The sequence below is a fragment of the Meleagris gallopavo genome, chromosome 4 (assembly GCF_000146605.3).
Source record: "Meleagris gallopavo isolate NT-WF06-2002-E0010 breed Aviagen turkey brand Nicholas breeding stock chromosome 4, Turkey_5.1, whole genome shotgun sequence".
NCBI lineage: Eukaryota > Metazoa > Chordata > Aves > Galliformes > Phasianidae > Meleagris > Meleagris gallopavo.
The window spans coordinates 46528411-46549561 of record NC_015014.2 but is presented as its reverse complement, the minus strand read 5'-3'; the positions used below and the strand labels follow the sequence as shown (position 1 = coordinate 46549561).

General features: G+C 43.8%; 1 protein-coding gene across 5 annotated transcripts in view; it reads right to left on the bottom strand.

Moving 5' to 3' along the window:
* Positions 1–278: 278 nt before the first annotated feature.
* The window catches only part of LNX1 (ligand of numb-protein X 1), a 75759-nt gene continuing 54886 nt past the window's right edge, over positions 279–21151 (bottom strand). For 3 of the 5 annotated variants that reach the window (XM_031553146.1, XM_010710201.3, XM_019614878.2), the window contains 6 exons: positions 20127–20498; positions 15297–15431; positions 10157–10334; positions 8637–8835; positions 2406–2564; positions 279–1804 (listed from right to left, as the gene is read on the bottom strand). In XM_031553146.1, the coding sequence (XP_031409006.1) occupies positions 1669–1804; positions 2406–2564; positions 8637–8835; positions 10157–10334; positions 15297–15431; positions 20127–20498 (1179 nt within the window). In that variant the 3' untranslated portion in view covers positions 279–1668. The remainder of the gene's footprint in view (positions 1805–2405; positions 2565–8636; positions 8836–10156; positions 10335–15296; positions 15432–20126; positions 20499–21151) is intronic. The other 2 variants (XM_010710204.3, XM_010710205.3) reach the window with 1 other exon arrangement.

Genomic DNA, 21151 nt, shown 5'->3' with positions numbered 1-21151 from the left:
GCACAAACACAAAAAATCCAAACGAAGCAAAGAAGGAAAAGAAGCCAGCAGTGAACCTGCTCCCGAGCAGGAAAACACTGAAGCTGCCCCCGTGGAATAGGCTTGTGTGATTTTTGCCTATTCGCATATATATTAGTGCCAGAAATAGATTACTATAAATCTTGTTATTTTTCTGGTTATTAAAATAATTTGTTCTTAATCTTGTTCTGTTAGTACAAAATCGAAAGTTACTTGGTTTTTGTTTTGGTTTTGGATGTTTTTTTTCTCTTGGTTGTTTTGTTGGGTTTTTTCGTTTTTGTTTTTTGGAAAATAAAAGAATAAATTTTTCAGATTAAGATTCCTGGGCTGACTTTCACTTTCAAGAAGCAGCGAGAAAACATCTTGCAACTAGAGAATGATGCTCTTTCAACATACGTAGGGATTTTAAACTCTTTGTATTTGATCGTCTCCTTTTTCGTAAGCCGGTGGGGAAGGTCATTCTTCTGCTGGCTTTAGAAGCAGTGTGCACTCACTTTATTATACACCAACATCTGGAACAGTGTGAGTTCAGTATAACTTTTGGAGGTCACATTTGAAAAGATCATCCTTTACTGCAGGGACAAGAAGAAAATTGCAGACTCTTCAATAGCTTTATAGTGAGGCGTAATGAGGACAAGTGGGGAAGGGGAAAGGTGCAGACTGTTCTCAGTCTGAGGGAACACTGAGTGAGTGTGGTGATCATACACTTGGTAATTACATCTGGTTTGTGTGGGCGCATAAGGAAGAATTAAACTGGATAATCATTCCTGCTGCTTTTCAGTGGCTTAAGAGAAAGTTCATTTTAGTCTCTGTGCTAGGGGACAGCTGTGCCTAACGCGATAAAGATGAACAAACACAGCCTCTCTGCATTGCTGGCTTTTAGGAGAAAAAAAAATAAGACTTTGAAAAATGAGTATCTTACAGAGAAAGGCAAAGAACTATTTTAAGAAAAAAATAACAAGTCCATCATCACTTTCAGCACAGTGACATGTGAGATTGGTACGGCAGCAGAGCAGAAGTTACACTTCGTCATCAGGGTACCGGTTCATTTCTTTTGGATGAAAATAACATCTGTACAAATACACAGTTACAGTTATTTTTAATAATTTTAGAAATTCACAGTTTTACAGACTAACAAACGGTACTTGAAAGTCTTCAAAATATCAGCTTCATGCTGACCCAAAAAAGTACACATAACCAAAGTGCTATTCATGTGTTGGATAAAAACCTTCACCTGATTTTTGCAATTAGAAAAATTGCAAGAATTTTTTCCGTAGGTTATTCAAGGGTTTCTTCTCCTAAATCAAAATAAAGTGAGTGAGCAGGACGTGCTGCTCCCTGAATTTCATTATTATTATAATGCATTAAATAGATATATAAAAAACAAACAAAAAAAGCTTGAGGACATGGGGAAGGAATAACTTAAGTCTGTAGCTTAAATCACTCTAAAGTGATTCTTTGACACGTGTCTTTGCTTTGTCTAAACTTGGCTTTTCTTGACATGCAGGTTGAAATTTCACAAACCATTTCTTTATAAACACATATTTGGCCTCCCAAAAAGCAAAGATGGCTGACATCTGTGGTGTTTCTTGGTTTGTTTGCCTTTCTTCTGTGTTAAATTACTTCTTGAAATCTCTATGAAGATTTGCTTTATAAAAAAGTGCCAGGCCAGGAGACAATTGTGAGGGTAATTTTTCCTTTCAGTTCTTTGAGCATCCTTGCCAAGCAGGCGTGCATCATTCCTGATGTGTTTCTGCCATTGACAGCAAGGAGGATATCACCACATCTGAAAAAGCAAAAGGCAAAATATGAGAATATTAAACAAGGGCACTTCTTGGGCAGTGCCGAAGTATCCATTCATTGGGTAGGAGAAGTGTCACCATTATTTTCAGGCTCACCACTGTTCATGAATAAGGGAACAAAGCAGCATAGAGCAGTTTCCTATCGCTGTCTACCCAAGTAAAAAGTTGATTTCCCCTCCTTTTTATAATCCCCTTTTAAATACTATATAGTATTGTGGTTGGATGCTTTTGTTGTTTGGTTTGACTTTCATTTGAGCTGGGGATGTAGAAAAGCTCCTCTGCTGGCATTCTTTTTATTGCTCTAGAAATCAAACTGATGCATCTTATCTTGAGATTGCCATCCAGAAATACAACGAAAGTAAGTCAGTCTGTTTAAGTTCAGGACACTTGTGTCCTGTTTTCAGAGCTTAATTCTGTACTCTGCTGAGCTCACTAGAAATTTGTAATTTGTTAATATGAAGTATGCTTGTCTTCTTACCTGTCAGGGGATTCCTTTTACTTCCCCATTTACAGCGTTCGAGCAAAGCTTGTTAAAAAATCTGGATGAAAGACAACCTAGTGAGAAGTAGCATCATTTCCCATTACCTGATTCTTCCATCGTTGTATGCTGGTGTTCCCCCAACAATGGATTTGATAAAGAAAGGTTTGTTTCCACTGTGTTCTTCATAGCCTCCTACAATGCTGAAGCCGAGGCTCCCGGATGTATTTCTTCGTAATACAATTTCTTTGCAGCTGTACAAATACCTGAAACAAAGCAATCTGATTGAATGTCTTATGGCTAACTCTGGATTAATGAGGCATCCGCCTCTTCATATGCTCATAGAGTGTTTTGAAGACGTGAAATAACAGCGAAGTTCCCTTGTAGTAAACTCTTGCCGTTTCCTTCTTTGCTTCAGTGCTGCTTTCCACTACCCGTTATCCTAGAAGTGAAAGAACTAGCTCATCTTGAATTTAAAACAATAAATCAGTTGGTTCACATGGTAAGATTTAATGGAAATGTTCTACTTACGACTGAAAGTGATGAAAACACTCTCAGACTGGATTTAGTATTTGTAAGCTGTAATTCCAGAAACTCTATTTCATTTGCCTCATACAATCCAGTGACTGCTTTTATCTTGTGTATGTGATTAATTGTGTCAAAAGTAGCCAGGCATTCAGAACTGAAAAAAAATCCAAGGCCAATGCATTGAGCCAGAATTGCAGCAATGGCAGAGATCACACAAAGAAGAATACCGGGAAGAAAGAATCCTGAGCTTTTCTTGCCAAGCAACATGGTGAGTTGGAGCATGGAGGATGAGCAGATCCCATTCATTTCAGTCATTGCACTGGAGTACTGAGTCTGCTGTTGGAAACAGTTTGTCCTGATTGTAACAACTATCAGTATTTTTGCTAAGCAAGCTGCAGTCTGCCTCTCCTGCCTCTTCTAAATGTGTTTTATGATATTGTGGGATCATAGAATCCTTAGAGTTGGAAGGGACCTCTGAGGGCCATCTAATCCAACACCCCTGCAATGAACAGGGACACCACAGCTAGTTCAGGTTGCCCAAGGCCTGATCCAGAATTGCCTTGAAAGTCTCCAGGGATGGGGCATCAACCAGGTTATGCTTATTCAAAGCCTAGCTGAAACAAAGAATAGGGGAAAGTAAGAGCAGCGTGAGGATTAGACTCTTACATTCTGCATATGGCTCATGAATACATTAGTTAGAATGCCTGTTCTTTTCACTTTAACCCATTAAAAAAAAAATAGTTACAGAACAACTGAGACTGTCCTTAATTCTTAATCCACTCATCATTATCAGTTTGCCCAGGAATGACTGAAAAGCCTGAAAATCCTTTTGCTATTGCACATCCAATCCAAGTTGGCCCTACAGCAAAAAGGGCAACAAGCTCTATTCAGAACCACTTTACGTTTCTAAGAAACAGTTTTCTTTCATAGAAGGATTAATAACCTTATCTCAGAGACCACTACGTCTAGTGTTCTTAAATTTTGCCAAATAATGCTTCTGCTGTGTTCACAGCAGGATTTTATAGTAGTAATCAATTAATCCCCCAGGGCCTACAAATATTCACCTGCTGCCAGGATGGTAGGTATATAATGTTTGTGCAGGCATTCACTGGCTGCTAATGTAAGAAACAGGTGATGTTTTTTTTTCTTTCCTCAGCAGTCAGGCATTAGTACTTTACCATCTGTGGACTTAAATGTGCAAAATCACTCAGGACCTCTGTGTTTGATGGTACTTATCAAGGTCATGACCAAGCAGTGCCAGGGCCCAGCCGGTAGTGCTATTATGCTGTGTCGGTTTGAGGGGCAGGGCCTCTGCTGCCCAGATGATGGTCTTTACCTAAGGAAACTGGAAGGTTAAATCCTGATGCTATAGAAAAACTGTCAAGCAGGTAAAGACATGAGGAGAGGACGTAATAAAGATATGCAGCATTCTGTACAAACAACAGTTACACAGTTTCCATCAGTCTGGAAGGCACAAATACATGCTATCAAGATCTATGCTAGATGAAAGAGATTGCTTGCCAGCATTAGCACATGCTGTACATAATTACCAAGCCAAAAGGTATTTTTCTGTAATGGAATGGCTGAGTTTCAGTTGCCCATTGCCCTTGCACCATATCTTGAATCGGAATAAACCGATGTTCTGATGTTACAGAGCACCAAACTTTCATTTCCTTTAGGATGAACGAGATACATCTTGCTCCAGTATTTTTTTAATTAATTTCAGTGCAACACTGTTTCTGATCATCTAGTGATGTTCCTACTTTGCAGATTTGCAGAGACTTCCTGAAACCAGAGCAGAAGATCACTCCTACTTACCTGAAGTCAGTCCTGAAACCACCTGTCCTCAGCATGGACATTTTGTTCTGGAGATGGACCCCTATGTCCTGCCCCAATGCCCCATTCCACCTATTGCTGACAAAGGGCTGTAACCTGCCCCTTTAAAATGGAGTTTCACCCATAGGCTACAGGGCATGAACACGGCAATGCGCCACTCCTAAGCCATTCATCAGTGCTGCTGGGAACGTGAAAGTGATGCCAGGAGCCCAGCACATGGGATGCCAAGCGACATCCCAGGCTGTTCCTGCAGTGTCCTGAGCAAAGAGCAGCCTGAAGGGAGGTATTTCATTTGGCTCTTTCCAGCTGCATAGTAATCAAGGCAAGCTAAGAAGTGCCACAGAGAGAAAATGAAACAGTATTTGCGTCAGCTGAGGATGCTTAGTGTCCCTGAGTAGATTAGTTTTCTGTGGTGTGACCACCAGCCCAACTGATCTGACCCAGTTAAGCTGCCATAACCCACTAAACTGCAAGTAGTCCGAAGTGAACTATCTTCTGTCTAGGAGCAAAGCTGTTTGCAGTCTTTTGCTACTGTAAGCTACTGTAAGCATGCCAGTGGTCAAAAAGCTGAGGACAAGGAGTAATTTATGTGTGAGCTGCCTCAGATTTCAGCCTTGAGGATAAGCAGCCTAGACACAGACCTATCATAAGAAATGCCACATCCAAGCATCAGTTACTGCTCACAAGGAGTTTAAAATTGCCTGTTTTCAACAGCAATGTACAGTTCCCTCCTGTTACAAAGCATAAGCAGTCCCATGATCTGGGAGTCAAAGCCAACCGGGCAACAGAAGAACAGCAGCAATAAGGTTGGAAAAACAGGGCACTTCCCCCTGCCTGTAACAGGGGAGCATCTGGCACCTGAATGGAGTGAAGTTTGAGAAGTGCACCCATTGGAGCCTGGAGGGAGCTAATTTGGAAGAACTTCTCTCCCAACTCCATGTTTTAGGCCCAGTACTGCCCCTGGTTTGCAGAATGACTTTGGCCAACTCCTGTCTTTCTCGTCTCACTTTGCAGATGAACAAAAGCACTCGTGTGAAGTACTAATGCTTGTAAATGTTATGACAGGATGATCTATAAAGTATTTTTAAGTGCTAGCTGAGGGAAGGAAACATAAGGAGAGAAAAGAAAGAGCGGGAACGCAAGCTGGAGCAGGAGAAACATCACAGGGCTGGGGAAATGCTTTTCACCAGCTGCTGCACATTATTTGCTCTGTGCATTCTTAACAACATTTCTCTCCAACAATAAACGTGACTTGTCTTCCTCAACAACAAAAAATTAAATTAGCTACCCTGAAATAAGTCTCCAGGCTGGAGTGCTTACGTTTCTGCATCACTGTTTCCTACAGCCTGCAGCCCCTGCGCCCATGCAGTCCAAGTTTTGACAGATGTCAGATACACATGTGTGTCTATTTTATAACCACCCCATACTGGACTGTGCTACAGAAAGAGCAGAGAAGTTGTTTACATACTAGCAAATCACAGAAAAGCTATTGAGGCCAATATTAAGACTGCCAAAATTCAAGTGAGTTCCGCAAACGTTGAATTGTGCAGGACAGCTTTTCTAAGGCTGTGAGCTTCAGTAAGGACAGATAACCTGTCTGTCTGATTCTGCTGCTACTGACTGGATCCAGAAGTTTTTCTCACATAGGTATGCACTGTCCATCTTCCCAAATACCTGACATGATCTCATACAGTGATGATTTTGACATTGCTACCTTACCACCAGCTGTTTCAGTTGTTCTTAGATGCAGGCACCTTGGAGCAGTCCCTCTGGTAAATGGTATGGTTTTACTTCATGCTCCTTCCTCCTTGGTTGCACACCAGGCACCCAGACGGGCCTGTCTGAAGTGTGTGTGGACGGAGAATCATTTTCTCTACAAGCTTGGAAATCCATGGGACTTCTGGAAATACCTTGAGATCTATTGGGCTGTGGTCCTTGCCAAAAGCACACTGAAGGGCAGGTAGAGAAAGGCTGAATGCACTGATCGGTGGGAAACGAGCTCATTTGATACTTTCATATGAGCGTGCACTGTGGGGGGAAAGTGAAGACTCCAACTGTACCTAATGAGCAAATCCAGATCTGATCCTTGTGCCCCACATGCACCAACCAACTCCTTCTGAGAATGAAGTACACCTTTGTTACCATCACTCCTGCCCAACCCTGGCCCCTATCTCAGCCTGGTGGTGGGTCCGGCGTGCTGGACCAGCATACTAATGCCCTGCCCTGGGTTGGCAGAGAAAGGCACACTGTGCTTGCCATTGCAGCTGGGCTGAGAGCACAATGAGCTTCCTGTTTGCAAGCTTGCTGACATTGGGGCTGATTTTCCTTCAGACTAAACTGGTGGTAATGGCTTCACACATGCAGCCTTTGGAAGGGGGGATAGAGGGAGCTTAGATACTGCTTTTAAACGAAGAAAAAAAAATCCTCCCTTTTCCTCACACACTTCAAAGCACTACTTGATGGATGGGAATACCAGGTGCGAGTCTGCAGCACTGTGGAGCTCTGTCCTTCACCTCAGTCACCTCAGTGAGGACGTGGGAACTTCGGGCAGCTGCGGGTAGGAGATGAAAAGTAGGCAGTTCAGGCTGTCTGTGCAACAGAGCAAAGGTGCACTGACACCAGAAGCAAGCAGGGTGCATCGCTTGTGCCCATTTAGCTATGGACTTGAAGGCAGGACTCAGCATCACAAGGCCTGCTCTGCTTGCCTCCTTCTCTACAGGGAACATTACTTATTCTCCAGTGCTGCATGTTATAAAAATGCAGTGGTCACACTCAGGGACGCAGAGGAAGCAAGCAGGAGTGATAACCTCACTATTTCTGCCTGCCTGCAGTACAACTGGGAGACAGGAGTTCACCATTCCTGAAGGAGCCAGTGGTAGGCTATTGGTTTTCTGCTTTATCTTATTACTGCTTTTCCTTCACAGTAATAAGAGTTCAGTCCACTCCACTGCAGGAGAAACCTCCCATCCATTGGTGACAGGCATACAACCAGCCTGCTCTAGACAAAGATATTAGCTTCAGATGGGCTCACAGAGCACATCCACGCAAGGCACCATTTGACCATCAAGGCAGAGCTTGCTGCAAGGTGAAGGAGCTCAACATCGCTCAAGGCAAGAGGAGGAAGAGCATCGAATCTCTGCGCAAGTGGGAAGGTGAGGTCAAGTCCTGAATTTGAGCAAGGCCCACCTGTGCTGCAGACTGTCTCTTCTCACAAGAGAAAGAGGTTTTCTGAACCTCCACTGGCTTCGGGAATACGTGTGGAAGTAGCTAGTAGTCTGAATTCTTCATTCTTTGAGGCTGGGGAAGGAGGGTTGCCACCAGTGTGATGCTGGTTTTGTGCATCCATAGACTTGCAGCATGTCCTCAGTTTGTACTTCACAAAATGTCTCTGAAGCTGCAGGTATATGCTGTGTGCACCAACTGGGAGGGAACTTCACGGCATGCGACGTGGCTTTCATTATCCTTACTGAAAGGACAACACAGCTGCTTCCTGCGTGTGACAAATGTGCTTCTTCCAGTCGGGGGTGGGGTGAAGAGAGGTGATCTGGAGATCTGGCCAACTGTATGCACTGTGCAACATCTGGGCAAAGCCAAACAATCCAGCTGCCTTTGGCAAGGGAGAATGAAGGCTGTGCAGCTTGGGAGCAGCAGGAGGGGCAGCTCTGCCTTCTGCAGGGTGTTCGAGCCAAGGCCTCCATACAAGTTCTTCCTCTCACTCCCTAAGTGCCAGATACGTTTTCAGGACTGGAACAACTCAGGATACTTCCCTCCCTTACGAGGAGATCTGCGTGTCTATTTTTCCATGTACACATACCCACTTACAAAAGGGAGGTATTTAGAGTAAAGTCTGTGATGGAGCCTGGATTTAATTAACATGTCAGGGCAATGAATCAAGCCAAAAGAGAGAACTGCCAGAGAACACAAATCTTTCCTCCCACTCCCCTTCAGCGGGAGGCAGCCGCTGTCGGACTCACCGGGGCAGCCCCAGCCACGTCACCCAGGATGGCGACCACTCGCTGTGCTCGGCGGCCTCGCTGCGCTCCCGGCCATCACATGTCCTCATCTCCAGGGCCTTGAGCACCACCGAAGAGCTGGTGTTTTTCAGCAGGGCCACAGCCTCGTTCCGGCTGACCCCTGTCAGGTCAATCCCGTTCACATTCAACAGGATGTCACCTGTGATAAAAAGAGATGATTGAAAAGACCCCGCTGGTATTGCTAAGATGCCTCCCCATGGATAACAAGCAAAATCCAGAGCCAAGAGCTTGCTGTCTAATGAAGCTGTTGATGGCACCACCTAACCTACATAACATAAACGCTGTGGTTGTCCTTGCAGAGGGACACCCCTCCTCAAATCTAGGGTACTCTTGCAGCACCTCATCTGCATCCTCCATGCTGGCAGTCCCAGCACTGCTGAGTGAACCTCTCCTGTGGTCTGCCCCGGGAGGCAAGCAAAACTCTTAAGGCTGCTCAAAACCTTGGAAGCCTATGGTACTGTTGTAACATCATGTATTCATTTGTTTCCAATTTTATCAAATTAACTAGGCTGAATTTTCCATGCTGGGTTGTCTGCTTCATAATGAATCTATTTTTCTTAATATTTTTTATTTTTGTAAAATGCATCCCACTGAGAGGCAGTTATTTCCCAGCAGGAGGAGAGGGGAAAAGCTGCCTGTTTGCTCCTGTTGTTGCGTTGTCACATGCGTGAGGAGAAGCTCCAGTTCCTGCAAAACGAGATCCCTACATAAGCTGGGGTGGGCTGCAGGGCTCAAAAAGACCAATTCTCTCCCTGTTCTGACTGTCCTGGTGCTGTGAGGAGCTGAGTAATTCCTTCTGTGCAGTCAGAAATTCCCTGCAGCTTTGGGACAGTGTGACCCAGGTGAAGCTGAGAAGACATAGCACCCCCAGAACAGTGACATCTGTCACCATTCCTCTGCCCTCTATCAAGACTGAAAAAATACACCTCAACTGGCTCTGGATGGCTTGTGCTCATGGAGGAGGAGAATCCATGAATGCCTCTGATTGCATCAAGAGCCAAATGGAGGTACAAAGCCAATTTTTTAGGCAACATGTTGAGCCACAGGGTATTAGCATTACTTCATACACAATGGGAATTCTGCTCAGCTATCTCTCTTATAGCTCATAAATTATATGACAAACAAGCTCAGAAATGTACATAAAAAATCCCAGAACAATCACAAATGTTGCATAATGAAGATTTCAGCAGTTAAGAGATAGTGGTGCAGGCTCTTTTTTTCTGTGTGTGAAAAATGGTTGTTTCCTACCACAATACGCCTACATTTCCCTTTACAGAGGTGGTTGTTGCTGTGAATCATTCCTTTTTTGGGGGCTGACATGAGACCCTTTCATCTGCCACCTCCCAACAGAAGCCTCTGGGACTGCTGCAAGTGTCAGGGTATAATGCTTTTGCACTATCCCTGCTTTTCAAAGGAACCCTTTGAATTAAAGCAGGCTGCCAAGATCCCCATCTTTTTACCTGTTTTTATCCTGCTGTCTCTGCTGATAACTCCTCCTGGTTCAACGCTTATCACATAGATAGGCAAATCCCATTCTCGGTTCGTTGCTCCGCCTGCCACAGTCATTCCCAGTGATTCTGTGTGATCTTTCCGGACAGCCACCACCTTCTCATGACAGGTGACAGTGTGAAGAGTGCTCTGTGATGGCAAAAACAGCAACAACAAACATGGTGGGCAAGGAGACCCCCTGACATCTTAAGCAATTTCTACTGAAGCAAGTATTCACCAGGAAACACTTAGGGAATACCAAAGCACTTGACAGCTGCCTGCCATGCCTGGGCTTAGGCTCTGCAGAGTCAGAGGTACAGCCAAAATAACCCACACCTTAAAGTCAGACACAGCCCCCACTGAACTCAGAAGTGTCTTAGCCATGAAACTCTGAGGATTGGGTCTTTGAAATATAAATATGGAGAACGATTAAAAAAAAGAAGAAAAAGAAGAAAGAAAAGTTCTTGATGCTAAGATCAGCTACTAGGACCACCACTATTCCTCATTTCCGTAATGATCAGGCTATGAAGAGCCCTGCCCCTCTTGCAGAAGCCCTCTTGGAGCTAGAATAGCTGCTAAATGTGTTTCACATGTAACCCCCGCCCCCTTCTCATTCACAAGTGTGACTTCACATTCATGATATGCAAAAATAATCTATAAATCTCATTTAAAGCCACATTAATCTCCTCCAATCAATTTCAGATCCCACAAGGACATCCCACTTCGATTCCTGTGCCAGCAAAGCAGAAAGAGGAGCAGGCGGGCCTGTGGCTGCTCCCGCCACCACCAAGGTGGAGGAAGGGAAAGAGCAGCAACAGAGATATATGGGAATAGAGAGGAAAAAGGAACAGCCTGAGTGACAATTCTGTGGTGCAGGGACAGCGATGTGGGGTGCTTGCTTATACACAGTGCGGAACGGCTTCATCTCTGGGGAAGCCACAGACCCTTGGGAACAAAAAGGCAAAGAAATTGGTGAAGAAGATCTCTTCCTCACTGCAAGTAGCAGCAGACTGAGGCTGCTGTTTGGACACACCAACCTCTGTGTGCAGCACATGGGCACTGTGTCAAAGTCATTGGGTCTACGGCTTCCAACTGAACCTAAACATTTCTGAGGCTTTATGACATTCTCCTTTACAGAACGTGGATGTTCCAATACAGCACATTTCAATCATTCCAAAGACCACATTTGCCTTCAAGGTGTAAATGTTTTAAACTCAGTAGAGTTCTGTCTCTGTGCAAACTAAACTTGAAGTTTCATCCATGTTTGCACAAAAAAAATGTTGCCCTTTCTCTCCCTTGAAAAGGAATGTCTTTTTGTCAGGAAATAGCCACTTTCTGAAGCGAATGGTGGAAGGACACTACTAATTTTCACAACAACACAGTTTGTAATTCTGTAACAAAATACGCAATTTTGAGTTAGGTTGAACCCAGAGCAATCCAGTTACTCTTGCCATGTCCATCATGTCCCAGACACCACAAATGCTGACTGATAAGCCAGACAGGGCTCTATTTTTGAGGAATCAGTGCTTTCTAAACAGTGCTGGCAAACAAATTGTCCTGTTACATTTCAGCAAAGAATCATAAAAGCAGTGATAGTTGTATACTCAAGCACGTAGGATCAGTTTTCCTTTGAAGCTGCTCTACCCACATGTCCTTTTACGTGGCTTCAGATAGAGAGGAATTAGGGTGGTTCAGTTGAGACAAAGGCAGCGATGAAAGTGAAGCAATGCCTTTTTTAGTAAACACATGTAGAGCTTTCCTGGAAGGACCACTGATAATGAATAAACCAGTTGAAAGGCGGTGTTTATCAGTGACTGCATTTCAATGCATTCTCTTCCAAACAATTGTCCTCCTCTGTCATTTTGAAGTGATCTTAGAGGTCAGAAGAAAAATCTAACAGTTCATTTTCTCCTTTTAAAAAATATCTGGGGGTATATTTACTGTAAAATAAATATTTACAGCAGATTATCACAACATCAAAGATATGATGCAAGTCTTGAAGGCAAGGTACATAGCTGTGTCTGGAAGATGAACTTCACCTGAAGGCTAACCTGCTTGTAAGTCCACAGAATGTCTCCTGTTTAAGCAATGGGACAACTTAAGTACTGGGCATTTAGTGAGAGAGGAGAAAGAGATCATTTCAAATTAAAAACGAGTGTTATTTAATTAATGGCAAAGCTCCCATTGACTTCAAAGAAATCAAATCTGGCCTATTTCTTCATTCCAGCCCTGCTCAACAGCCTCTGCTCCACAAGAAAGTGTTCCTGACATCTTCTCTTTTCTGAATCCAGGCAGAAGCCACATCTCTCCACCCTGCAGACCAGAATATGGTTTACAAGGACCCAAGTCTCCCAGACACCACACACAGCCCATCACTGCCTCTGCAAAAGGAGGTGGCATCACATGGTACCAGCCTGAAAGAGCTGACTTCTCACTCTTTCTAGATGGATGCAAGTTGATGGGAGGACAACAGCTTGGCCCAAAGTGATTTCTCAGCCCTTGTATGAACAAGGTGGCTGCTGGAAGCTGGAGTTCACTCTCGGCACCAAATGTAAGGCTTGCAAGCACTTGTAGCCCATATTATGTACATGAGAACTGCTTCCCTCAAAGAGAGTGTTCCTGACATGCTAACACCACCCACTAAGGTAAGCCCAGGGGAAAAAACAAACAGCTAAAATTCACAAAAATTCAGGTCAGTTAGCAATCATTCTATCTATCACAGGAAACAAAGTAATCCCACTGATGGCAGTAGGTAGCAGATCCACCAAACCACACACACGTAGCAAACTCTCTTGATAGTAAACTGCAGCCAATATGCACTGTGCTGCCTTGTGTGTGAGCAGGAGCACATGCTGCACTTGGACACTGTGCAGACTCTGGGCCTGCAAACATTACGCCTGCACTAATGTCTATTTAAAAAAATAATGTCTATTTAAAATAAAAGCCTGCCAAAGCTTAGAGTTTAAAGATCTTGAATTGCAAATGATGCTCAGCTGAACCTTCAGCAAAAAAGCAGGAGAAATTCAAACTGACATGCTTGTACTATATAAAAGGGCAAATAACACTCCAGTAGTGATTGTATAATCCCAAAAGCCCGCAGTGTCTGAAGATAATCGTGTCCACTGGCTGTACTGATCTACAGATCTATTGCCAGAGCATTTTCTCTGAGACAGGCTCTCCACTGCCGGCACAGAGATGAAGGGAGGTGGTAGTAACTCAAAGTTTTGTTTCCTGGCTCTGATCTTCCCTGGACAGTGCCCCAGCAGTGGCATTGGGCAGAAGCCCACAGCGGCCCACTCACACTCTAGTGGAGCACGCATCTCTTGAGGCAAACTGGAAATCCCCCCACAAACTCTTCAACGAAAGATGATTTCTTAGCCTTAGAGGGACAGTTGCAAGGTCAACGCTGACCTGCTAAGCTTATAGATCCCCCAAATAATATTGAATTTACCAGATTTGTCCAATACTTCTTGGTATAGGAAGAGAAAATGGGGATCTGGGGCAGAGTATGAAAAACAAGCAGTGTAATCCCACATGGTATCAATTAATCAGATCTCCATGGTAGAAATAGCAGGTGCTCCAAGCATCACTAGAAATCATATAGCAGCAACATGATATAATTGCTGTCCTACACATATCTCCCTGAGGAAAGCATTACTTCATTAGTAAGTAATGTTTTGCAGATGCATGATTAGCTGGGCACTACTGCTACTGGCTAGTGGCTACCAGGCATTGACTGCTCCATGATTTAACTCTTGCTGATCCTTACCGAGAGCTGGGATTGAGACTTCACAGAAAACGAAACTAACGGTAAAGATACACTGCTATATTTTTTACTCATTAAAAACATTGAATAAATGTAGTTTTGTGGGTTTTTTTAAAGGAAGTCTGCAAAGACTGTATCATTAAGCATCTGTAATGCAGAGCTAGGCTTGTCTCCTGGCTAATAGTTGTGCACCCAATCTGGCAGCTGGTTCAGCCAAAAGGTTTCTCAAGGGGCACTTCTGGCTGCCCATCAGGCAGGATGGATTTAACCAGCCATGCTGTTCACCTTCTGTACACCCCCTGGTGCAGGGGGCCAAGGAGGCTTTGTGTAGGGGTGACACTCAGAGTAATTGACATAAATTAACCAGGAATGTAACTTAAATTTAGTGAAATAAAGAAATTAATTTATGCAAGGATGTTCTTGCATACAGTAAAACTATGTTCAATCTACTGTAGTTTCCCATAGTATTAAGCAAAAGCCACTGTCACTCATCAGGAGCACCTCCATACAGCAGTTTAATTTGGTCTAAGTGGCATTACTCCTACTTAAAATTATGACTGCAGATGAGTCAGAGTCACTTTTCTGAATGCAGGCAAGTCTTTACAATACAGAAGAGAGCACCTAAGCCCCTCTGACACAGGCTGCCTTTTCTAGACCAACACCATACTCCTTTATCCCTGTCCTTCTCAGCCCAAGGATAAGACTTGGATACCAAAATACTTGCAGGGGAGGGCACTCTCAGTGTTCCATTCCTGCTGTAAAGGTGACATTCCCTGGGCTTATACAGTAGTGGTACAATCAAGCACAAGCTTCCAAAACCAGCACATTTGGTGTCCAAAGCCAGCAGAAAACTGGTATGCTTGGCACGGCCAGTGAGGACTTTCCAGCTCTTGAGCTGGGTCAAAGCATTTGTAGCTTAAGAAACATTCATCAGATTAATAACTACTGTAACTTCCAAGAAGCTTATAGGAACCCCTTAGATCAAACTATGAGAGCTGTTTCCTGCACACATTGCTTCAGTTGGAGATATAACAATAAACCTCTTATTGTCATCGAAGCATGTTTTCCTGTGTGGCTCAGGTCTCTGCACAAGTCCAGCTCCACGCCCATTACACCACTGCCCCACCATCCCCCTTCACCTTCTCTTCACCTTCTCACCTCAAACCGAGTGAGGGAAGAAACATTTCCTGGAGCACAAATGATGAGGAGCACAGTTTTATATTTCAGTTGCAGAATAAGACACGATACTACTGGTGACAGGATCCAGAAAGGCAGCCCTGAGCCCCCCAGTCAGCCACCCAAAGGTCCCCTTTCCCAAGGAAGAAGCAGAGCAGACATGTCCTCACCTTACTGGCACTGATCCTCTCAGCAGGATAGGGCTGGGGGCTGCTGCTGTAAATCCATCCCGTCTCCTGCAAGATGTCAGGGGGCTGCTCTCTGGTCTGCCGCGATACCACAAAGTGGACGTGCCGCTCGCTGGCCTGCAGGAGGAAGCACAGGGTGAATCCCATCACTCTGCTGCAATGACCCAGAACAAGCTGAACAGGAAGGAGTCACCAAACATAGATCCCATTTAAGCTCATTTTGGATTTCCCTCCACAGTGTTTGCATTAACAGGAAGAATTACCAGTTCAGGTCATACAAGTTTACTGCCAGCTACTTAAAACTTGAAAATTTAGTGTTAATGCTGAAAAAAATCTTTCTGTCTGCCCTAAATCTGGCTGCAATTAGTGACCTGACCCATGATAATGCAATCACAGTTCATTTCTTGTGTCCTGCATGCACCAGGGCAGACCAGCAATGAGAGACACTTCACAATTAGTGCTGTAACGAGGAGCATGATCCAGCTTAGGCTGTTGAGGGTGGAGAAGAACAGTGCAACAGAGTCCACCTGTGTGTAACAAACACAGCAGATGTAAGGCAGCTTTAAGAAAGGGATGCTTCACCACTTGAAGAGGTAAAATCCTAGTGTGCCAGAACACAGAAAAAGAGAATAAGAAGGCACAAGCAAGCGCATAGAGTAACAGCATTAGGTCCCAGAGGGACTCCTGTCTGCTTGTGTGGGGGTCATTATCAAGGATCTAATTTGGAAACCCCACCAAGCATCTCTGGAGCTTCTGTTGTGTCACACTTTCAGTGCTTGCTACCTCCTGCTCTCTGGGGAGGAGCTCCAAGGAAATTTGAATAAGCAGCTGGAAACCAACCCCAGATCCAGTTGCACTTCTGAAATCAAAACTCTCATGGACAATCAAGAGAAGCCAGGGGAGGCTCCTGAGATTTACATTTTTATTATTCAGTTTGCTTTTCCTGTGGCTGGATTCAGTAGTACTGAGAATTAAAAATGCTTTTGAAAAGTATCACTAAAAAAAACCTTATCTCTACCAAACCCCCAAATGCAAGTCTGAAATTTGCATGTCCAGCCCATGCTACTTGAAGGTGCTACCTCAGTAAAAAAATGCATATTTCTTAGCTATGTTACCTGCACTTTGGGAGATGATGGGTTTCAAACCAGCAAATAAAATCTCCACAGCTTCATAATATATCATTTGGTATACACCTATATATATGTTAAAATAACTTTCTAGATATTTTTACTAGGTTTATTGTTACCAAACAATTTTGCCAGTACCCTTGGGTATTCATCTGGCACCCAGAAGTAGGCTTCTATCTCTTGGAAGAAAGGAAACCACCCCAAGGTCTCTAGTTTGTAAAATACTCAAAATGTAGCTGAAGAGCACATTATCAAGGCTCCTAAGGGCATTTGACCCCATGAAAATAGAGTTTTCCTTAAAACAAACAACTTTATGCAACTTCTGTTTAAAGCTCATATGTTGCCACATGGTTAGTCTCAAAGTTGGTTATTTAGAGGAAGGTTGTAAACGTGACTAATTCTCTGAGGACCGACTAACAGAAGTTCAACAAGAGCATTGCAACATTGCATTTGTCTCCAGGTCAGTTAAGTTAAGTAATTTCTCAGAAGTCAAAGTGTTTTAAAGAGTTATCCAAACAAGAGGACTAGCTTTTGTATTTACATACTTCCATATACAAACCCACTACTGTTTCTACTGATCAGAATATTAATTACTGCTTCATTCTGATCTCTCCCTCCCTCCTCCTCCTTTACTGCTTGTTTTTCCCAGTCCCTTCTCTGCTCTATACACTAAAGCAAGAATTAAAGAAATGAGGTTTGCTTTGAATACTCATTTGAATACAAGTAAAAAATGGAAACCATCTACTAGAATTAAAATCTGCATTATGGCCAAAGCAAATCAAACATACATTGGGGAATGTTCTGCAAAGCTTTGGCCTGAAAACCTCCAAAGGTCTCTTCTGTGCCAGGTTGATTCTGCTGCTGCTTTTGGCAGATATTTCCCTGGGATAGAGAAAGCAGCCTGAAACATCTCCGGTTACCTGTGCTGTGACACCCAGTGCTGCTGGAGGTGCAGTGTTCAAACACAACAGCAGCCAAAAGGGCTGCCTGCACCAATGGGCTGCAAAGAAACACCTCTACACAAAGCTGACTGCATGCAAGCAGGCAGGGAGGCAGGGACACAGTGACAACTTCCAAGTGGTCATTTGGAAATGAGGCAGCCCTGCAACTACCTTGGCCCAACCAAGCAGATAGGGCTGATGTCCTCACACAACTGCCTACTCTTCTGGTACCTTGATCATTTTCATGTCACACCCATGTGAAACAGAGGTGGGACATCACGTTATTTAGATTGAAAAGTGCCACATCTGACACAAGATTGTGACTAAAGATGACATGGCAAATGGGGAGCAGCAAGCTCCTGAGTGTTACAATGTGTGCACATTCTTAATTAGCACGTACATGTTTTCTTCATTTCAGTTCTTGTGACTGAGCTTCTAAACAGGCTGACACATAATCTCCGGATAAACAACTGCTTTGCATATGCTGATGTCTAATCACTACAGGACTGAAGAATCAGATTTTTCTCTATTATTCATTATTTAGCAGTCAAAACTAATCAGACTCTGCAGACTCTGCAGAAAAATGAAGTTCTCCCAACTGTGATTGGCATAGTAAACCACTACAACCTTTTATCATACCAGTGAATGTTCATTAGGATTTTAAAGGAGCCAATCATGTCTTAGAAGCATATAGCACTGTTAATTTGAAGACCTTAATGTGCAGAGTGACACACTCTGAGATCTCAACAGACAGGGTACTGTTGAGAAATGGGATGACGAGGTAAAACGTCTGTGTAAGAAGCAAATGTAAAACCTTAGTATAATGTTTTTTCTCTGGCATAGCATGGAAGCAGGAAAGGCAAGTGATAATTCATGAAAAAACAGGGCAAAAAAAGACAAAGGATCCAGGAATTTTGAATCAGACAAATGTGATTCATAGAGCTCACATCAGTGCAATCCTGACTGTTTGGAAACCTGAGTCTCCCCTTTGATGGGCATGTTGTTTAAATTCCCAGAGACTGGTATGCATTTCAAGCATTATTATAAATAACATCTACTCTTTGGAACCCAATAAGAACTTTGGTAGTGTTTTCAAACACTTGTGTGTGAATGTTCTCATTAAGTCATTTTTTCCATTTCATCTCAAGACTACATGTGTTTTTTGCTTATGAGGCACTGTTGCCTTGTTTTGTAGCCATAAAGAACTGTTCCAAGAATACCAATTTTTAGAAAGGTTTTCATTCCCGACTTTGTTCCCTTTGGAGAATTTAACATCCCTCCAACTGCCGCCTTCTGCTCCCAGTTAGTGATCTACATAACGTAATCCAGAAAGATGCTGGACCAGAATTTCAACAACTGGTGTTATGCAAAAGGATGTGGTTTTGCTTCCCGAGCAGGACATGCCTGCTCAGATGAGTGGGAGGCCCTGCTCTCAGCATGAAGACAATCTAATGGCTTTATCTTTACCTATGCCATAAACTTTTCAGTGAGAGTTGGCCACAGCCATCTGTGAACCTATGCTAAAGGGGGAATATTTGTCACAAAATGCATTGCATTTAAAGATTCTTTCAGCCAGTCTTGTGTTACCCTGATTCCTGATTATACCCCCTGAAATGCAGAGCATCCAGCCTGATTCAACATCTTCACATTCAGGTATGTGAAATTCTTCAATATGAGAACATTGCGCATCCCTTTAAATGAAATGTAAAGTTGCACAAGTACAATGACTACTATAAATAAGAAAGAAAAGCAACAAAAAGCAAAGCTAAGGATCTTTTATATTCAAGTTTTCTAAAAAGGTAGGCTGTAAAGAAATAAATTTAGTGAAATGGTTCTGGAGGGGAAATTAGGCAGAAGTTCACTGATTCTGTAGCTGAGAAAGACAGTGACAGTTTTGTGGCAAGGCTGTTAAGTGCATCAGAGAGGCACCCCTTTAGTTCTCCGTAAGAGTCTAAATTGAGATTTATAAAAACTACAGAACAAGATCCTTATTTTTCATCCCCAAAATATCTGAATTAATGCTGGATTTAGGTAAGAAATATCCACAAGTTATATGGAGTACCTTCAGTTGTAAGACATGCCTGCAGGAAGTCACTGATGCTGGGATGCTCATCCCAAAACATGTCAGTGGTTGCCTTAGACTTCTCTAGTTTGTTCCCTTCTCCCCTGGAGGGAGTCAAGACCCTGCTGGACTCTGTGACATTGGAGTAAGGCTGGTTTGCATTTTGGCAGATACAGAGTGTGTCATAGATTCATATAATCATAGAATGGTTTGAATTGGAAAGGATCTTAAAGCCCACCCAATTCTGACCCCCTGCCATGGGCAGGGCTGCCACCCACCAGGCTCAGACTGCCCTGGGCCCCATCGAACCTGGCCTTGAATGCCTCCAGAGATGTAGCATTCAGTGTCTCCGGGCAGCCTGTCTACCTCGCCACCCTCTGAGTAAAGGATATGGAGATTTACATAGACCTGTTTTTTGAAACAAAGCCATGAAGTGAGCTGATTGCAGGAGGCATCGTGGGGATGCAAATGCACATATTCACCCACGTGCCTGCAGTGACACCAGGGAGATTCCAGAGGTACCAGTTCCCACCCTTGATGGGAAAGGAGGCTTGGCACACCTTCCCTCCCGTTAACACACATCTATTAATCTTGTCCCCAGCAGCATTATTACGGATGGTGAAAATGCATCACTTGGCTTTTGCCAAGTCCAGAAACAGTGCCCAAAGCCATGGTGACAGACCTGGATCAGCTGGGCTGCACTCTCCGGGCTGCCGTACCGATGGTCATGCCCATTGATGGCCAGGACCCGGTCATTCTCCTGCAGCTGGCCATCACGGGCAGCCACTCCTCCATCCAGCAGGTTGAAGATGAACACGCCGGGTTCGTCGGCCCTGCGGACCAGCTTTATCCCTAGCTGCTCGTCAGGGCTGCTTTTGTTCAAAATGACGTGGAAGCTGTCATCCCTGCTGCAGTGAGCGTCGAAGCTGAGCCCGCTGCTTCGGCACCGGTACCGCTGCTCCCTCAGCACCGTGAGCCGCAGCACGTGGCAGGGCTGCTTCAGGATGGACAGGGCGTAGTGGTGAGGTACGTTTTTGATGTCCATGCCGTTCACCTGGAAGAGAGAGCTCTAAATCAGTGGCAGAAAGGCAATTTAATTTGAATTGGCATGAAAACGGCTGCTCTATTTACACAGATGTCTTCACATGAGGTGGTGTGCTCTGCTCGCAACAGCGTGGTGCAGCAGGCCAAGTCTGTGTGCGAAAGAGTCCTTCCTCCAAGGAAAGGACGCACTGTACAGACACTTTCTGCCTTTTTCCCCCCCTTCTCTCAGCTCGGATAGTCTCCAGACATAACTGTTATTTCTCAACTTTATTATTGCTCTCCCCCAAAGCTCCAATATCCTTTCATATATCTTGGTTTTATTTCACTAGCTTCTGATTTCAGATCACCTTGCCAGCCCTTCCTTCCACTCCCACTGCTTTCCAGTTGTTTCTCTTCATTATCTCTCAGATGTTTTAGTAAAAGCAAAAAACAAGACAACAACAAAAAAAAGCCCCACTAATGAACCTCTAATTAAAATGGAGAAAAAGCCTCAAGCAGAAGGCCAAAGAAGGCCAAAAGCACTGGGTATATAGCAGGGAGTCATGCTTACACACCACACTGGAATATTGGGCTTTTTGTTTTCTTTTTCCAGGAAGGATTTACCAGAGATTTGCCTTTTTTCTGAGTACTGAAACATTAAAGTAATGTAGCACCCTTTCAGAG